Source organism: Pleurodeles waltl, chromosome 11 (assembly GCF_031143425.1).
Source record: "Pleurodeles waltl isolate 20211129_DDA chromosome 11, aPleWal1.hap1.20221129, whole genome shotgun sequence".
NCBI lineage: Eukaryota > Metazoa > Chordata > Amphibia > Caudata > Salamandridae > Pleurodeles > Pleurodeles waltl.
This window is the reverse complement of record NC_090450.1, coordinates 915,677,502-915,696,533: the sequence shown is the minus strand read 5'-3', so window position 1 is coordinate 915,696,533 and position 19,032 is coordinate 915,677,502. Positions and strand designations below refer to the sequence as shown.

General features: G+C 42.3%; 1 protein-coding gene across 5 annotated transcripts in view; it reads left to right on the top strand.

The window, feature by feature from the left end:
* KDM2B (lysine demethylase 2B) overlaps positions 1-19,032 on the top strand; it is a 715,168-nt gene that overhangs the window by 17,535 nt on the left and 678,601 nt on the right. For all 5 annotated transcript variants that reach the window (XM_069214908.1, XM_069214905.1, XM_069214907.1 and 2 more), the window contains exon 3: positions 9,600-9,678. In XM_069214908.1, coding sequence (XP_069071009.1) covers positions 9,600-9,678 — 79 coding nt within the window. The remainder of the gene's footprint in view (positions 1-9,599; positions 9,679-19,032) is intronic.

Genomic DNA, 19,032 nt, shown 5'->3' with positions numbered 1-19,032 from the left:
ACCCACTGCATTTGATGCTAGTTGGAGGATTGAGGATTGTAAATTAAATTTCATTATTTGTTCATAATTGTAAAGTTGCCCCAGGATTTACTTTTTAAGATTAGCAATATTCTGTATGATCATATTGCACCACCCTTGTCAGCTGGATTGCTGACAATTTCTCTGTTGTTTTGGAATGTAATCAGTACTTTCTTCTCTAATGACGCTTCTTATTGCATTACTGAATATACAAATTAGTACTTCTGGGGAGTGTGACAACATCAGATCACCGTACCCCACACTATTAAAAAAAAATAATGACCATTTTATTAAGAGTTTTGGTAAAGCATTATATGCAGTAGTTCCTGACAACTGGGGCTGCTGTCTTCTCTCATTGGATGACCTTGTTATGTGGCAGCCAGTCAGAGGAGATGGCTGTCCTATAGTCATCACAGAGTGAGATGGGGCCAGTGATACTGCTATCAGCATCACTGATAGACTCTCAGGCCTGGGCACTTCAGGGCTTAATACCGAAGAGCCCAGTTACAAGTCTATCAGTGATGCACCCCCTTGAAATGATGGGGAGGACTTCCAAGTCATGGTTGAGCTGAGGAGGTGTAGTGAAATGTGTGTTTTGACCACTGACTTCGTGTTTCACCATTTTGCACTTGGCGTAGCTGCCCACCGTAACATTAGTGGTCACCAGTTACAGCCATTTTGTATTCAGATTAGCCTTAGATTAATTATGCCTATTGACTTCATCGTAGCATTAAACACTGCCATGTTAAAGGCTTCCCATAATTTTCTACATTGTAAACTGTGCATTCTGTCTTGTTTTCATGCTTTTTCTCACCAAGGGCTTTGCTTGATAAGGATGAACTCAGACGGCAGGGAACGGCCTTGCTTTGACTTTACATCTTGGGACTGTGCCCAAACCCCAACCTGTTATTTTCAAAGTATAGCTGAACTAGCCAGCATGTTTGAATCGCAACAGGAGGGGTTTTTCCAGAAAGCTCCTTTGTTTTTTTAAAGATATAAAACAGACCCAGTGCGACAGTGAGGGATTCAGAGCCCTCGATCAGGATTCAGATGTTGGATGCCTGATATAGATTTCCCGTGAAGGCGGAGATCTCTCTTTCTCTCAGTCGAACGGGGTCATCGGCTTGCTGGCATGAGAAAGATGAAGCACCTGACAGTCCTTACGGTGATGCACTTTTATTAATTTTTTGCTTTGCATTATAATATAGATACATATATTTGCTGTGTATATTGCAGTGGAGAATAATTTTGGTATGTTTTCATTTCATTGCTGTGACTGTTTTTAAACGTGTGCTTTCAAAATGCTAATCTCCTTTTAGGAACCTTGCGTAGTGAAATAATAAATGTCTTCTTTGGACTAAGAAGTGCATTCCAGAGATTTTTTTTGTCAGCTCATGAGTTGTTCAGCTCGATCATTAGTGAAAAGCAAAACAGGAGGTCACACCCACAGGGATGTGATATCTTCAGCTGTGCAAAGTTCAGCTCAGGCAGTCAGGCACTTGCACATTTAGCGCAAGTTCAGCGCCTGGTACAGCACCTGAACATGAAGAGTGTCTGTCAAGCTTATCTTTGCTGAGTCTGACAGACACTCTTCTTGTTTGGAAAAAGGTGGGAGGGACCCTTTCTACCTTAAGGAAGGACTGCCTCTGTTAGTTTTATGGAGGTTGTGAATATTCATGCATATTTTAGCTGCTAGATAGAAAGGTCCTTCAAATCCTGTTGATCAGCTCTTTGGGAGCCTAATGCCAAAGAATATGTAGACCTGGGAGAACCAAGTTCCAATTTTATTTTTAGAAAACCACTCACTTATTGACAGTGTAAATTATGGTGGTCAGAAGAGATTTCATATGTGCTAAATAGACAGCTTTTTAAAAAATGTAAACACTATAGAGAAAACAAGGTCATTCTGATGCTATCAACGATCATCATCATCACAAAATAGTCAATTTTAGACACCGCCATACATTCTGCCACAAAGGCAGTAATGTGTGAAGAAAGTCTTTTAACACTGTTAGGAAAAGATACTTTCAGTGCAGTAGACAAATTAATTAACAGTCAGCAGAGGCAGTTGAGCAATCACACTACCAAGTGTGTAAAGGAACCGAACACAAAATGGACATAGAAGTCGTTCGGCAAAGAGGGTGACTATGCATGTCTACCTCACAAATTCAGAAAATCTATGTCCTTTAGTCCCTTAAGACCTTGTGCTGGCTTTCCTCAGGACGAAACAATTTGGCAGAATAATATCATTGGGCCTTTTAAAGAGGAGTAATAACATGTCTCTCACGGGGTTCTTGTAAATGCTGTTTTTCATGAATTACTGCTTGGTGTGTGAACTGGTTCTTGAACACCCTAATCGAGACCGTTTGGCATAAAGTTATCTGTGAGTCGATATTGTTCTTCAGGCAGTTAAATCAGGTGTTGAAGTCCCTTGGATAGCGAATAGTTTAGGAGAGTGCACACAACTATATTCTTGAGTGTATTAACCAATATATGGCTTAGTTCAAGTTGATTGTAGATGAGAAGGTAGGATTAGATGGAAGGGGAGATTCTGCAGCACATCAGTCTGGGTGTACAGCGTGGTGTGTGGAAATTGGTGTTATTCACTAGTATCTCTACCTCATGGTGATTGTTTTGTATGTTATTGATGTATAGTCGTGCAAAATATATTCTGGTTATAAGGAGGAAGTTAAGCTCAGTAAATCATAAGATTAAAATGACTTTATAAAAACCTCGAAAATTTACTGTAAAAAATAACTTGAATTTTTCATTCTCAGCTACAGTTTGACAGTTACACATTGCTATGCAAACCATAAATCAGGTTTTTTGCCATGCACTGCTCATGACCGCACACATTGTTGAAAGTGTTGAATTATGTTTACTTTTTTTCCCTGAATTCCGGCCACACTAAGTCTACCTGCTTCACAAGCAATATACCATTTAACCACAACCTGAATTCTCAGTTCCTCTCCCTAGTGTTTACTGTAGGGAGTTAATGCACCCAAAGGTGCTGAGGGAGTGATCCCTCAAGCTCCTCGCCACCCGACGTCAGTCGACTCCACAATGCTCAATGTCCTGTTCATGAGGGAGGTCCCAAGACTGCTCGCAGAGCCGTTCCTGACATATCTCACGCATTCAAAGTCCAAGAAGCACAAGAGTCGAAGAAGTTCAAACATTCTTCGACTTCCCCACCTCTGTCAAAGCCATCTAATGAGATGAGGGAGCGTCAGTACTCCAGACCTCATGAGTGGGCAGGGTCTGTACCTGGGACCGCTCCACAATTCCTTGATTATCCAAAGAATTTTATGAGGCCAGGCATCTCCCTTTTGGGCAGCCCGGTCCCTCTGGTGAGCCTTTGGGCCCCACAGGTGTGAGATTGGTCCCTAATGGAACCATGCCGGCAGGTTTGTCGTCAGTGCCAGTGCAATATCTCCCTCGGGGCCTGCTCCAGTGCCGGCGCCCGATGCCCCTATGCAGCACCATCCCTATTGTCATACAAGACTACAACACATGACCGGATGGGTGTTGTCCGGTGCAGTACCCGGCACCGACCGAGGAAATCCTCCCCAGAGCGGAGCCAATGCCTTATTTAATGGATATGCCTGGAGAGGAAGATGTTGTGGGAGGGTTCTATAGACCCTGATGGAGAGGATAATAAAACAATATACTGGAGCACTCCAACAATTTGTTTAAATAACACTGTTTGAGGACAAAAAAACAGAAGCAATATATTTTCATTGTCTTTATTGTGTTTATACACTTCCAACCAAGTACATGATCATCAGCTGACACATGGTTTGTCCATAGTGGGATTTTTTCCGGGCTGTGTATAGTAAGCAAATATGAAAACAGCGTGAGGCCAACGTGACATATGGAATAATGTTGATTTCCTACATGAGTTACATCCATTGCGTGCTGTAGATGGTACAAGCAGAACTTAAAAGTGAATCAGAGGGAGACCACCATAGCAGAATTATAATGCTCCTTAAAGATGTCAAGGCCTGCAGCACTATTAGAAGAGTACTTGACAGGACAGTCAAAGAAAAAGAAAACTCCTACTCTGTGTATAGGCCGTATCTATGATAGACCACCTTTGTTCTGGGGTTAAAAAAAGGAACTGTGACCACAAAAAGTGTACCAGAGAAAATGAAGTGCGACTGAAATAGAATAGAATGTCCTCTAGCACACTCTAAATAAACCAGTGAAGAGTAGAAAAAAGTTAATTGTGACCTAAGATTATTATGGTTTGAAATGGCAAGTGGTTCACTAAATTTTAGAAACTGATTTGGTCGAAAAGAATTTAGCTGAGTTGTGTGCTGATAGTGAAAAGGAAAATGTATACAAGTTTCTTTAGTTGGTAATCCTTACTGTGTGACTACAAAATGTATTTCTAATTCGACACAGGTGCCAAAGTACGAGTTTCTTCTTTGTGATCTGTAATGAAAAAGGAATTCCTTAAGAATTCATGGCCAACCATTAATTTGCCAATGGAGAATAGGGGTTTTAGGAGAACCACCTTTCCTTTGGCTTATTCAACTGTTGAATTCTTCCTAATAACAAATGTAGTCATTGTCATCTATTTATCATCAATATTTTCAAGCTAAAACCAAAATGAGGAGTTATTAAATGTATTAGCAATCAAATACCATAAACATCCCATGTAAAATATTATTTAGAAACCCACCTCACAATGTAGTGGTGTTGCCATTCGGTCCTGGGTGGCACCGGCATAAAGAGCCCTGATAAGCTGTAAAATAAATTAGTTGTCAGCTAAATTGCTGAATTAAAACTTGATGTTAAAATGAGTAATATGCCACCTATTGTTCTGATAGAACCCGCCCCACACAATCACTGGGGAGTAAAGACTGTAAGACTGCCCATATGCCTATAATCATTCACCTTGGAGAGAAATAAGTTAGTCAGACGAGTTGAGTACATGTGTATCATTCCTGTCTTATTTCTGATCTGTTCAAAACAAAGCCACTTTGGGATTACATTTCTTTGATAACTCTAAATTAAAAAATACAAGCAACGGAATTTGTAAGCCCATCTAGTTCCAGGCTTGCACTTTTTTATATGATGCATGCGCGTTTAGTTACGCTGCATACCAACCCCTTTATTTAAGTCCTTCCTGACAACAGCGAGAGAAGGTTATTAAGAGTCACAGAGCTATGTTTGCTTGTGCTTCCACCGCTAACATACGTTAAATAAAGGAATGATTCTCCAAAACATTAAATAAACCCTTACAGGTTGGAGTAAGGTGAGATTATAGAAAGTCCCAAGGCTTTGTTTGTTAATGCTCCCAACGTCGACATAGTTTGAGTAAGAGAAAAGATTCTTAGAGCTTACTCCTGTCCTCTTCTTCGCAAAGTCAGATGTGGGCAAAATGCACCTGAGCGTCTTGGATGCTTAAAAACAATGTGCACTGTAGAGCTAGAGAGAGGACTATGCTACTCTCAAAACTGTTGAGTCTTTGGGTGTAAAAGTGCAAACCATTTTGGTGTGAGAAAGATATAAGGAGAGTAGTGAAACAAGCAATGACATGCATGTATGCTCCAGAGATATTAGACATTAGATTAATCCCCAGTAACACATAGAAGATTGAAATTCAAGCACCGTGAGGTGTCTTTATATCCTTGATTCATTTCTATATTATTTGTATTTGTACCACAATGTTTGAGCAGTCATTTGTACAAAGATGCTATAAGCCACTTAGTTTATATCATATAAAAGTACTTTCTTCGTGACAGATGCAAGAGCAATAATTGGTATACCATTCATGTGTGTGTTCAATCACTCCGGTACAGGTCTCACTGTATTGATATTAGAGCAGTTAACACATATAATATGATGGTATGATCATTAAGTACATATGCCATATGGAGGTTTACAACATAAAAGATGATTGCATTTAAGTAAGTGTGCATAGTAGAGTGGTAGAAATCTCCATACAAATACATTATTTATACATATATACATATGCATGTGATAGAAATCACATGCCTCTCGCACGCCGTTTCATCCACAAACCCGCAATACGGTGACACCAGGCTCTCAATGATGTCCCATAGGCAATTCTTTCATGCAAGATCAATTTATTTATGTGCAAAGAGCAAAACAAATTTTAAAAACTGCAGGAAAGTGTAAAATCATATACAGTTCCAGGCTGACGCGTCCCGCTTGCTGCCTTATATATATAAGTGTGTGTGTGTGTGTGTGTGTATGATAAGGTCATTTGTTGTATATAGACAGTTCTTAAGACAATATTATAGGAATACATGGACTTCCCTGTCCTGGATCAGATATCCAGTTTGCTTCCAACCTTCTGTGAGCGAGCTCTTTGTTTCTGCCTCATAATTGTGGTTTCGCAAGTGTTATTGCATGGGGTCTCAGAACCAGAATTTCATTAATGAGCAGTCATATAGGTCATCTTTACTAGTCTGGCGGTCACTAGACCGCCAGACTCGTATTTGGTGGTCGGACTGCCACCATTGCGGTGATCCGACCACCACATTACAACCCTGGCGGTCGTGCCACCATGGAACCGCCAGCTCCGGCAGGATCGGAGATTCCGGCAGTCTGGAGGTGGCAGTGGCCCTAATCCGCCAGGGACACCATCATTGCCCTTACAGGTAGCAGGGGCGTATAATGTATAAGCACCAGTCTTTGAATGAGTATTCTTTTTGTAGATCTTCTACCCTGAGCAGTTGAGCACTGTGCAACATCTTTTAGTTGTTGTCACAGCTTTACCTATCTGTTTTTAACCTTATGGAGAGGACCCAGTTGAGGAGGACAACTGGTATGAGTAACTGGGTGAGGCCAGTGAGTTAGACACCTCACCTGACACTGGCCTGGTTTCCCCTCCTTCTTTGGCTACAGCTCTTTTGCTATGGTGGTGCGCAGGGCGGCTGAGGTTCTGCCCCTTAAATTATCCTCCGTGGCAGTCAAAACTAGAGTTTTGACAAAGGTGCTTCAGCTGGGATTTTCCCCTCAGACCCCCTACACTAAATTTAATGAAGCTCTTATGGACTGGAAAGTTGGAGATCAGAGGACTGGTCTCTGCCAAAGACCAAACTTCATATAAACCGGTTGAAGCTTTGGGTGAGTTGATTGGCATTGAAAGCCTTTCTTTCTTCGATAAAAGGCAAGGCTGGTACAGGTGTTCACAGCACCACCGCCATGTAGTACTGCAACAAACAGAGTGGGATGGGGTTGTGGACCCTGTGTCAAGAGGCTCTGCCCTCCTGTCAGGGCATTTTCCTGATAGTGCAACACCTGGCAGGCTCTATAGACGCCAGGGCAGAGAAAATCAGCTTAAGATGCCTACCGGATCATGAATAGAGTCTCGACCTGGAGGTGGTTCAAGGTCTCTTTCAGCGGTGGAGAGAGTCTTGGTTAGATCTGATTGCATCACCCAGAATGTGCAGTGTCAGCAGTTCCTTGCGCTGGTGTTTCCCAGGTGGCTCATGCTCGGAGACGCTTTTCATCTCGATTGAAGCTCTGGCCCCTGTGCGTTTTTCCACCAGTACCACTCCTGCTCAGACTTCTCATGAAGATCAGGAATGACCAGGTCCAAGTGACTCTTGTGGCTCCGAATTGGGCAAGGAGAGTCTGGTATGCTGAGCTGTTGAGCATGACCATCAGTCCTCCAGTCAGAATGTCTCTGCGGGAGAATCTTCTGTGGCAGCAACAGGACATGCGGGGTTCTGCATCAGAACCTGCACACCCTCCACCTCCAAGAATGGACATTAAGTAGCAACAGTTTGATAGCTTTTGGCCTTCCTCCCAAAATCTATGACGTTATTGTGATAGCCAGGCATTCCTCCACCAAGCGGTATACACCTGCTGTTGGGAAAGGTTTATATCCTGGTGTGCCTCTCACAATGTCAAACCCTTATCTCCACCTCTTCCACAAGTTCTTTTGTTTGCACTGTCTTTGGCCCAGCAGGGCTCTCTTTTGGGCACTGTTAATGGTTACCTGTCTGCCATCTCAGCGGTTTTGCGGTTGCCGAACAACCTTCCCTTTTTAAGTCATGGGTTGTGAACTAGACTCCTTGAAGCCTGAAACATATGTTTCCACCTAAGCCCTTTACCATACCTCAGCGGGACCTCAACCTGGTTCTTACCTTTTGCATGTGTGCACCATTCGAGTCTCTACACAATTGTCCTCTTAAGCTACTAACCATCAAAGCTGACTTTTTAGTGACCATAACATTGACCCGGAGGGTTAACAAAATGCAAGCGCTCTTGGCGCAGTCTCCTTTTACCCAGAAAGGCTGGTCCAACGGACATGTGCCTCCTTCCTTCGAAAGTATGCCACTCTTTTCCATGTAGGTTAGAACATCACCCTGCCTACCTTTTTTGCTCCACCTCATCTCTCCAAAGAAGAGGAGAGACTCCACTGCCTAGACCCAAAAAGAACAATGTCATTTTACCTTGACCACACAAGAGAGTTCCGGGTTGATGATCATCTCTTTGTGGGTTATGTGGGAGCAAAGAAAGAGAAGGCTGTGCAGAAACAAACCTTCTCACAGTGGATTGTCCTGTGTATCAAGATCTGCTACCCATGACCAAGAAACAACCCCATTAAGGTTGGCGTGCTCACTCTATAACAGCCAAGGCTGCAACCACTGAATTAGCATGCGGCATTCCTCTGCTGGATATCTGCCAGGCAGCAATGTGGGCATCCCTGGACACGTTCACAAAACATTACTGTTTGGACAATCAGGTCCATAGTGATGGGTTCTTTGCCCATTTAGTCCTACATGAGTTTTTTAGTTTAGTCTGATTCGTAGGCCCAAAGCTGGGGAGGTACTGTTTGGGTATCTATTCAAAGGCAAGGACTGTGTGGCTACAAATCTCTATCAGATGAACAAATTACTCACCTTCAGTAACGACTTGTCTCGTAGAGACTCTATCTATCTACAGATTCCTTACTGATCATCCCATTCTCCCCTCTGTGCAAATTAGTTCAGGAATGAGGAACACATCTTTCAGGGCCTTAGTCTTTTCCACATGAGTGGTCAATTCTCATCATAGCTTTACGCTCCTAGTGTGGAAAGTCACTAAAGTTACTGACGTCAGTGCTCTAAGGTAGTGTCTGTATATATTCCGCACATGTTACTTTGAGCGCAGATGATGCTGCCGATGCCGCAGCTGAACCAAACTACGCCACCTACCGGCACGCAGGAGTAATGTTCAAAAGTAATCCAGATCAAGTCTGATGCGTGGGGAATTTGAAAGGTAAGGAATCTGTGGCAAATCTCTAACAGAAAACACATTACCGAAGGTAAATAATTTGTTCTTTTCATCTTTGAACCCTTTCTACTTTTCGCTTGTTGTCCACTTCCCCCATTCCCCTTATTGTGCAGGCTGTTGAAGCAATAGCATCTGTATTATTATTGTTGAGGTCAAATGTGATCGTACCGATGATATCACCTATTATGTCAACTGAGTTGTTAATAGTAATGTCATGTCTGAGGTTTAGATAACAATTATAATTACCTTGTAAATCAGGCAAAGGAATTCTTCTGGAATATTGTTAAGTGATTTTATTGTATGTGGTTAATGTGCCCTAACAGACTTTACCTATGAATATGTGCAAAGGGAGGCTCTAAAGATTCCGCTTCTGTTTCGAAGAAAAGAAGGACTAGGAATTAAGTAAGTGGCAGTGTAATCTTTTTTTATTAAATCTACAAATCATGCATGAGCTGGGACATCTCTTAAATCTTTTTTTATGTGGATTTTCTTTGTTTTCACTTTTGGAAACTTTGATCCTTATTTCTTGAACGTTTTCCAATGAAATGGACAGATGGACCAAATAACACCTCTGTAAATGTGTTACTTCAAAATTCATAGCTATATTTCTTATGGCTACTTCTGCCTGTAGGTTTCTCACCTCTTGAAACTGTCCATGAGCCAGACCGGGTCAGGTTGCTTGAAATAGCGCTTCTGCGCTGGTAGACAGTGGTAAAGCTTAAGTAGGGTGTGTGGAGGTGGAGCACCTCCCAAATGATTGTTCAGTCGGATCACTCTGCCCTGTGACTGACAGGTCTGTTTGTTAGTGCTCTGAGTTCAAGCACAAATTTGACCCCATTGACCTGATGCGGAAGGACATATATCAGCCTTTGTGCTGTTGGGTTCTGGAGGCACCCCTCCAGGTAGTAAAGTTAGGCCTTAATCAGACTCTGAGTATATACACAAGCACTTGCTTTCCCTGTCCCAGGATTCCAACATGTAAAATTGTGCAGGTGGATGCCAGATGATTCCAGTCATGTCTGTTAGTGCTCGACTTCAGGCAGAGCGGTGCATGCAGGGCTGGCTTCTCCGTTAGAGCGGAGGATCATCGCCCGCCAACTAAAATGACCCCAAAAGCCCCAGGGATGAAAAATAAAATGGTAATAAAGTTAATTTATTACCATTTTATTTTTCATCCACCCGTCCTGAACCAAGTGTCAGGATGGGGCAGGGCCAGCTGAGTGGTAGCAGCAGGGAGGAGAGTGGAATGCCTGGGCACTTCAGTTCAAAGTGTGCATGTCCCTTTAGCCGGCTGTCTTGCCACATACACACTTTAAAACCTCTCTAACCCATCTGTCTTAAGGTGGCTGTTTTAGAGCAAGCACAGGCCTTCAGTGCCCTCTGGAGCGCCAAGAAGGCTGCTTCCTTCAGTCCTGATTCTTCTTTCATGCTGATTAACAGTGTGAGAGCAGCGCCAGGATTGGTTAAAGGAGTTGGCTGGAACATGCGCTGAACACTGGACTGCAGAAGAGGATGTGCAGTGAGGAGGAGGATATTTTATGCGTGTAAGATAAGTGTATTTTTATTATTTTGCTTGCTGTGCACGGCTCAGTAGTGCATGCCACTACCCATCGCCCATTTGCCCGCCCCACCACTCTTTTCAGATGCCAGATGACTGTGAATATGGGCACTCCTTTCCATAGCCTCAAGGTGTGTGTTACCCATTGATCCTTACTGCATCATTTAGTAGTAAGGGGGGGCTTTGTGACTGTGGTGTTGAGGCTATGATAACCTTAGTGCACCACTGACCTAGAGACAAGTATATTTTTATTTTATTAATGGTCGAGCTTCATGCCGTCTGCACTACAAGGCTGACATGCTCTTTTAATTGGTGTTCAATGTGCCCTATGGTGTGAGAATACACAGATAATTAAAACACATCATGGATTGCGTAATCTTTGCAATGCTTTAATTGATTGGAGTGTTAATGTGCCTTATCCAGCGTACTGCATGTAATGTTACCGATTTGTACTCTATATACACAAACAACATCAAAGATGGCAGTATCTTGTACATACTGTTGTTGGTGTAGTGCTTGTAAAATGATCCTGCAGCCTGTGAGATAGCTGAGGTGCCAGCGACCAGTACCTGCAGTGTCTTATGTTTCTGTATACAGTGCATCCTGTGCAGTATGTATCGCTTTATCTGTAGCTTGTAAGATGTTTATATATGTGAGAATCCTTTACATATTTAAAAGTTTATTTGTGACTAGAGGATGGGGTGCCTTTGTAATACAACTCTACAGTGGGGCCTCTTACCTTTTATGTAATAAGAGCTACTAGTAGTAATCCTAGCTATCAATAGTGTTGTAAAAATGATCACATTAGACAAGCTTACATTAGCGGCAACCTTCTGCAAGCTTCCAGTAGTAATCCGTGCATCAGGCAGAGTTGGCAGCAATGTTGTTACAAAAAGGCTTTCCCAATTTGCAATGTCTTTACATGGGTGATACATCACAGCCTTAACTGTTGTGCCTCTTGCACAAATATCAGATTTACATATATTTTGGAAATCCAAAAAGTTCTGCCAAAATATCACCTTATAAGTTATAAAAATGCACACATTTTTATCTCAGATACACTCTTTTTAAGTTTAGTATGTATTTATCAATTCAGAAAAAGCTTCTAATTTATTGAGCTGGACCTCACACAAGAGAGCTACTTATCGGTAGCTGGAGAGCTACCAGTAGCTCAACAGCTACTTGTTGGAGAAATCTGCTCTACAGAGCACTTTTTGTTGTCAATGCAGCGTGTGCCTTTGTTGAGCTGCAAGGCCCTCTTTGTCTGCACCTCACTACCCTTCTATGCATCCTGTCATTAGGGCATGGCTACCCATCCTGTACTGGTCTTTCACTCCCTAGCACTCCTTCCTGTCTGAGGTGCCACTTACTCAGATACTGGAACCAACTTCTACCTCCTTTCACCGCACACCTTTACACCCACATTCATATTCAGGGGCCTATTCAGTACGTAGATGTACTCTTGAGTGAATTTACTACTACACCTAAGAGTAGTTTCTACTTTTCACCACTTCTGAGAGTATAGTTACTCCTATGGGCAGTATTGTATGACTCTGGTCCCTGGTAGAACCTCCTACACAATGATTTATGATGGAAACTTTTCACTCGTTGGAAGCATTTTCCACCACCATAGTGGAGACCTCGCGGTGATAAAGTATAGGGAAAAATAACAACATTTGCTACATATTAAAAAAAAATATTAAAACAATTTTAATGTCATATAGTTTGAAATAGCTATTCTAAACTTACAACAATTAAAATAAAATATGACAGCACATTAACTTAAGTGTGTACTTGAATAATATGTTGATTAAAATATAACTACCTAATGTTAACAAAAAAAAAACAAAAAAACATATTTTAAAAAGTCATACCTGCAGTACAAAGTTTATTTAATACGTATATATGGAATTAATTTAAATTATTTTTTGTGCAAAGGTTTACATTTAAATGTAGAAACATTTATTATATGTCATATTAATATAATTATTATGTATTGATTATAATATATTACTGCTATACTATGCTATCTTAATTGTTATATATATATATATATATATAAAAACATTATATCCTGTTGGACTTTATTGTATGTTCTTAACCATATTATTTCCTATGGGAGAATTTTACAGTATCTGTGAGTAGCCATGTGTGGTGCTGCACTTAATCCAAGGCTGACCTGCAGTACATGTTCTACTGTTTTTGGACATTTTGGCCGTAGTAACTGTAGAAGTATAGCTTGTGAATAGCAATTGCCTTACTCTTTTGTGGATAGGAGTTTTCTCCTCCTTCCTCTCTGAGTCCATTCTTACTTCTCCCAAAACTCCTCCTTTTTGGGTGTAGTTATTCCCCTTTTTCCGGCTACTCCCACTGGTCACTCTCACTTTTACTTCTAAAATATGTTCTTAATTTGTTTAGGTTTCAGCCCATCAGAAAGGTAGGCAAGGCAGTGTTCTCCAGATGTAGGTTTTTGTAGGTCTTGTAGGACATGAGTAGTACTACTGTAGTATTGCTTGCATACTAGAAAATGCAGTTTGTGAATGGGTCCCTCAGTGTATATATAAAGTACAACATGGACTGGGTAGACCTTTTTTGCTCAGTAAAATAAGGCTTGCCAGCAGCTTAGAGGATAGAGTCTAAGATTACAGATTTTTGTCTGCCAAGTTCTGTTGATAGATTTCTGTTTTAGGATGGAGATAAACAGAGTTTCAGAGGTTGAGTCCTTAAACTTTGAAGACTGTGCCACACCATCCGAGTGACCTGATCCTAGGTGCCCAAACAAGTGTGTACGAGTTGTGTTGGTGTACCATCTACAAATCTTTCTTTTCCTCACTCTCTGCACTGATCACAAAATGCACAGCATCTTCTCCATGCCGACCACCCACCCTCGCTTACACGCAAATGTGCATGAGAGAATTATTCCTTAACTAACATACAAATGCACATAGGATAATTCTCCTCTCTGCTAAAGAGACACAGGGACAGCACTTTCACCCAGAATTGACCATGCACAGAAAAGACAAAGTCCTCTGCACCCTACTGTCTGACCTGTATACAACCCTGGCTCTTTGCCTTATTCATATAGACTCCTGCTGAGTGCCCACCATAGAGAAATCTCTGCCAGGTCATCTCCAACCAACTCCATGCCTTTTCCTTGTGCCTTCCAGCAAACGTATAAGAATAACCAATCTCATGGTACTACCTACTCTAAGCACACTCTGGAAATAGAACTGATGTTGTTAGCGCTAGCTATCATGGTTGCTTCACTCTTCTTCCTCAAGTCCAGTACACAATTATGAAGTGTCCTTTCACCAAATTTGACATGGCCCCCGTACTCTTTCATTTTTGTTTATAAGGGAGACACACTTTGTACCAAAGTGAAAGTGCAACACTGAAGAGCAAGAGAAGAGCTTTTGCACATTGGCTGCAGATATGTGTGTACAGGTCTGAGTTGATTTATTTGCTACAAATGTAGGTTCAATGTTCATGGCTTCTTAAAGGGTTAACGATCATTGGGATGGGGATCTGGGGGTTATCCCAGTGCACCTCTCTCCATAGAGGCAGTCACAGAGGGGTGTATAACGAAGAGTTAGATAGACAGAAGGGTGAGGATTTAGTGATTTGTGTGTTTGAGAGTTGAAACATAAAATAGAGAAGTAGAGTGAAAGAGTGATAAAGAAAAAACATGCCTTGTAGAAAGCAAATGGAGAAGAAGAGTAAGAGGCAAGACAGGGGAAGGTAAGAATACGTTAGAGGGAGTCACGGAAGTATAGAAATACATAAAAGAATTGGCCAAGGTAATAGTAAAATGATTAGGGCAGGAGATGAGTAAGGTAGAGAAAGAGAGGAGTAAAGAAAGGTAGATTGCAGTAATGTAGGACAGGGGAAGAAGTAGGCAGAGTGAGACAGCAGCTTTAGAAGGCAGAAGTCTTCTGACTGTCCCGGCCACTTACTAGGGACTCCCTTGGGAGTTACGAACCCTGGGTAGTTAGTTACTTTGCTCATGTCTTAAAACGACTCAGCGGTAAGTTTTCCTCACAAGCTTGGCGGTGGAGGACAGTACCTCAGATGGAGAGGGGAACAGGGCAGCTTCAACACAGTGGGGTTTTTGTTGCACAGAGAATCTTAGCTCAGATAACGTAGAGAGGCAAGAGTAATATCTCTTCTAGCTATCTTGAAAGATAGGTGCTCAGGTTGTGCATGCGGGGTTGCACATCTTGGGAAAAGTTCATTTCCCAGGTCTGGTATACTCTTTGAAATGAAACACAAGGATACTTGGGCCCCTTTCTTTTGGGCATAGTTTGAAATTACTCAAAACTAATAACCCTAGTCCCTTTCATTACCCTTTCCACTTGTGCTACAGCCCACCTGGGCCTCTGAAATTTTTGGACATCTCAGACTCACCCCCATCCTAACATCACTGCCTCAGATATGCCCTGCTAATAGGTGGCACCTCGGATCAGTCTCTGCTTTATGTTTCAACCACAATGTGCTATCACAGAGCCATATGAGACGGCACCACAGGGAACTGACATTAGTTACGTTTTTTGTGCATCCTTTGATGCAGATCCAGAGTTGCTCATCTACGAGAATGTCTTACCAAAATTTTGTTTTTTCGCAGTGTTTTACTTGAAGTTTCTCCCCCAATGTTTCCAGGATGTAAGATGTGCCATTCGTGTGGTAAGGACATGCCACTTTCATGTCTACATGATGTCCGTTTTTGGTGCCTGGGCCCCAAGCGCAATTCCAAGAAGCACAGCTCCAAGTAATGCAAGAATTATGGACTCATGCAAGCCCATGCTATCAAGAAGTGGGTGCTCAGCTTTCATAACCTTAACTTGGAACCTTTGATGAGGAAATCCTCAAAGTGGACTTCTTTAAGGAGCAAATTAGAAGTCCTTCAAGAAGAGGCACAGGAGGGACCATTTGGCCATCCAACATCTAGGGGTTCATCTCACAGTTAGTCGGTTCATTCCCTGACCCCAGTTTTATTGTTGACTTCAGAGTTGGACTTGGTGGAGATACAATCAGCTCTGGTTTTGGTCTTAGAGCTGACTCCAGACATGGAACCCTCTACTCCATATTTGCATTTTCCTGTCCTTGGCACAGATCCTGTGAGTATTGCAGCCTTCACAACTTGGCCAGAATAAGTACTTATAGGTTATAGGATGCAGATTGGAAAATGCAATGTCCATAGTTGCTTACTAGGCTTCAGAAACAAAGACATAATTAAAATCTTATATCTGACAATAAAACAGTTCACCTGACCATTTGAGCAGCATACGGTAGGTATTCAGCTTGGATGTGCGGACTTAGTCTGACAAACAAAATTAAACATTTCACAAATGCTATGTTGAGCTCCTTCATGCACTTGGTAACTGTGGGCCTACACGTGCAAACCCACAGACTTCTTAGTCGTTTCCTCAAATGGCGTCTTCGTTCAGGCAGAAGTTTGAGACAAATGCATCAGATATGCATTAAGGTTTCCTTAGCCTTTCCACACAACCTCTATTTTATGGGATCTGACATTCAAAGCCCTGGTGGTAGGCAGTCCAGTGTTGGTAGGGCACCAAACTGGTACCAAAGAAACATACTTTTTATGAATGCTGAGTAGCAGATTGACAGGTAAGGCTGTGGGCCAGAAGCAGCCCTAAGTCCCTCCCTCTCAAGACTTCACTCCCATAGGACAAAGAAGGAACCACTTTGGTGCTTAGAATTCTTATCAGGAGACCATAGGTTGGGCCTTCCATGGATTTTTAAAGGCTACAGAAAGCATGGTTACGAGTCTTTGCTTTGACTTTTATAGGGTTGATGTGCTGGTTAAATGACCATCTGTTTTCGATATTGATCTCAAGATATTTGTAACCATTTTCAGTTTCTACTGGTTTCCCATTTATATTCCAGGCCCCAGGTGTTTTTTTTTATTTCCCTTCAAATTTTAAGAACTTTGTTTTTGTTCAGATTGATTTCAAGCTTGTTTGCGATTGTATAGGCATGCAGTGCGTTCATCTTTGTAGCCTAACATGCATTTTACTAATTAATAGTAAATTGTGTGCATACAGGAGCTGAAGACCAGTTTGCCCATTAGTTTGGGTGAGTGCGCATTCACCAAATCAAGCTTCTCTGATAAATTGATGATAAATAGGTTGAAAAACAGTGGTGCTTAGATACATCTTGCCTCTGTCCAGACAAGGTAGGTATTTTCCTGCACAGCCTGGTACCATCATCTATCTTAACATACAGCCAAGTGCTTATGTATGGAGTTTTCATAGCCTTCAAATAATTCTAGGGGATACCCCACTCAGCCAGCTTCTGCCACATGTTCGCTCTTGGTACGCTGTCAAACGTTGTTTAGAAATCTTCAAAGCATGTATACAGTACCATTTTTGTGGAAAAGCTGTTTTCCATACACAGAGAGAGAGTCATGAGGTTGAACAGTGTCCGTAAGCCTGGTCGGAAGCCTGTCTGGTTCTAGGGGACCACTGCAAGGACAGAGGACCACTTTTGTAGGTCTTGTAGCAACAGACTGGTAAAGTATTTGGCCACATTATCCAGGAAAACTATTAAACAATAGTTGCTGCTTTGTTTTCTCACCTTTCTTATTGGTGGGGTGGATCAATCCCCTTCATGAGTCAGAGACTTCTCCGCTACTTCCCACCACCTTATAAACCAGACATAACTCGGCCTTAGAAGCCTACATGGGCTTTAAAAGGCTTGGGGAAGACCATTTGGACCTGCTCCCCCACCAGCTTTGGCTTTCTCGATCACCTTCACAAGCTGTTCTTCAGAATAGCTTGGTAGGACATCTAACTTTGCATGATTACAGTGAGCAGATTTGGTGTCTAGAACTTCTATTTCTTCTACCTTTGAAGGTGCCTACACTTCCAATATGAAAGTTGTTCTTGGTGGGCTTGCAATAGAGGCCTGCGATTTGTCACAGCCAGAGGATGAATAATGGGCTTACAGGCAGGAAGCCCAGGTAGACTTGGTGATGTTTTCGTTGCAGGCTTGCATACTTATATTCTGCAGCAGATTTATAAATTTCCAAAATTACTGCACATTCTTGTTTTTACTAGAACAGAACAGTTTGGCCCAGAAATTATTCTGAAGTAATTTCCTGGCTAACCAGATCTCTTTTTTAGTACTGTCATCGAAGTTCTTAGCTTCCTGATGGATATTTTGGGGTGCCGGCTTAAGGCGGTGCAGTTGTTTGATCAAGTTTCTCTTCCTTTGCTTAAGTTGACCTGTGAGGAAGAGCTCCATAAAACCCAGCACCTACCTGCACTTACCCCAGTGGTCCACTGGCCCATTGCACCTCATCCCGATGTGACCACGAAGAGAGAAAGGGATGCAGGGTTACAACAGGACGAATAGCCAAACATTCACCAACAGTAACAAAGGACTCTATTCTAGCCCACAGGGGCCGGGCCCCAACCTCGAGGAGCCTATCTGGAGGAAACGAAGGCGAAGAAAAGAAAAACAAAATGGAGAGGAAGACAGAGAAGGCCCACAATGGTGGGGAACAGGAGAGAGAAAAGGAAATCGGTATCACAGCGACGGAAGGAGAGGAGACAGCCATAATCGAGGAAGATGGTGCCAGTGACCCTGACGAGTTCCAAGATGCGTGGAGTGAGGACTGTTGGACAATGCTGGAGATGAGTGACTCGCGGAAGGGGATGACAGGCAATACTGAGCTGGAGAGGCTCTGGGAGCATGTTTCTGGGTTACGGGTCCTCATGACGCCTCTTGCCTGAATGTACACCAAGGCCGAAAGAATATATGTGACAATTCCATAAGCATGCATGTTATTAAGAACACTTCTCGCTGTTTATTGTTTTGACCTCTATTTTTAGACCTGATGTACAGTCCTGCGTGGGACACAAAGGCATATATATAGCAACCAAAGCTGAGAAGGAGAATCGGCTGCCATTGATCAAAATCCCCACCCTCCTAAGTTAAAAAAGAGTATAAAAGGTCACATGAGTCTTGGAAGGAAAACACCTAAAATATTGCTAGACTATGCTTCTGATTGGGGCAGTTTTTCAGACCTGGGTTGGGTCACATATGGCTACCACTATTAACCACTGTCACGGGTGCTGTGAAGGTTTACTGCCATTAGAGAGAAGACGATAGACTTATACTTATTGCTTCTTTGTTTTTCCGAGTACTCTGGTGGTTCCATCCTCTCGAGACAACCC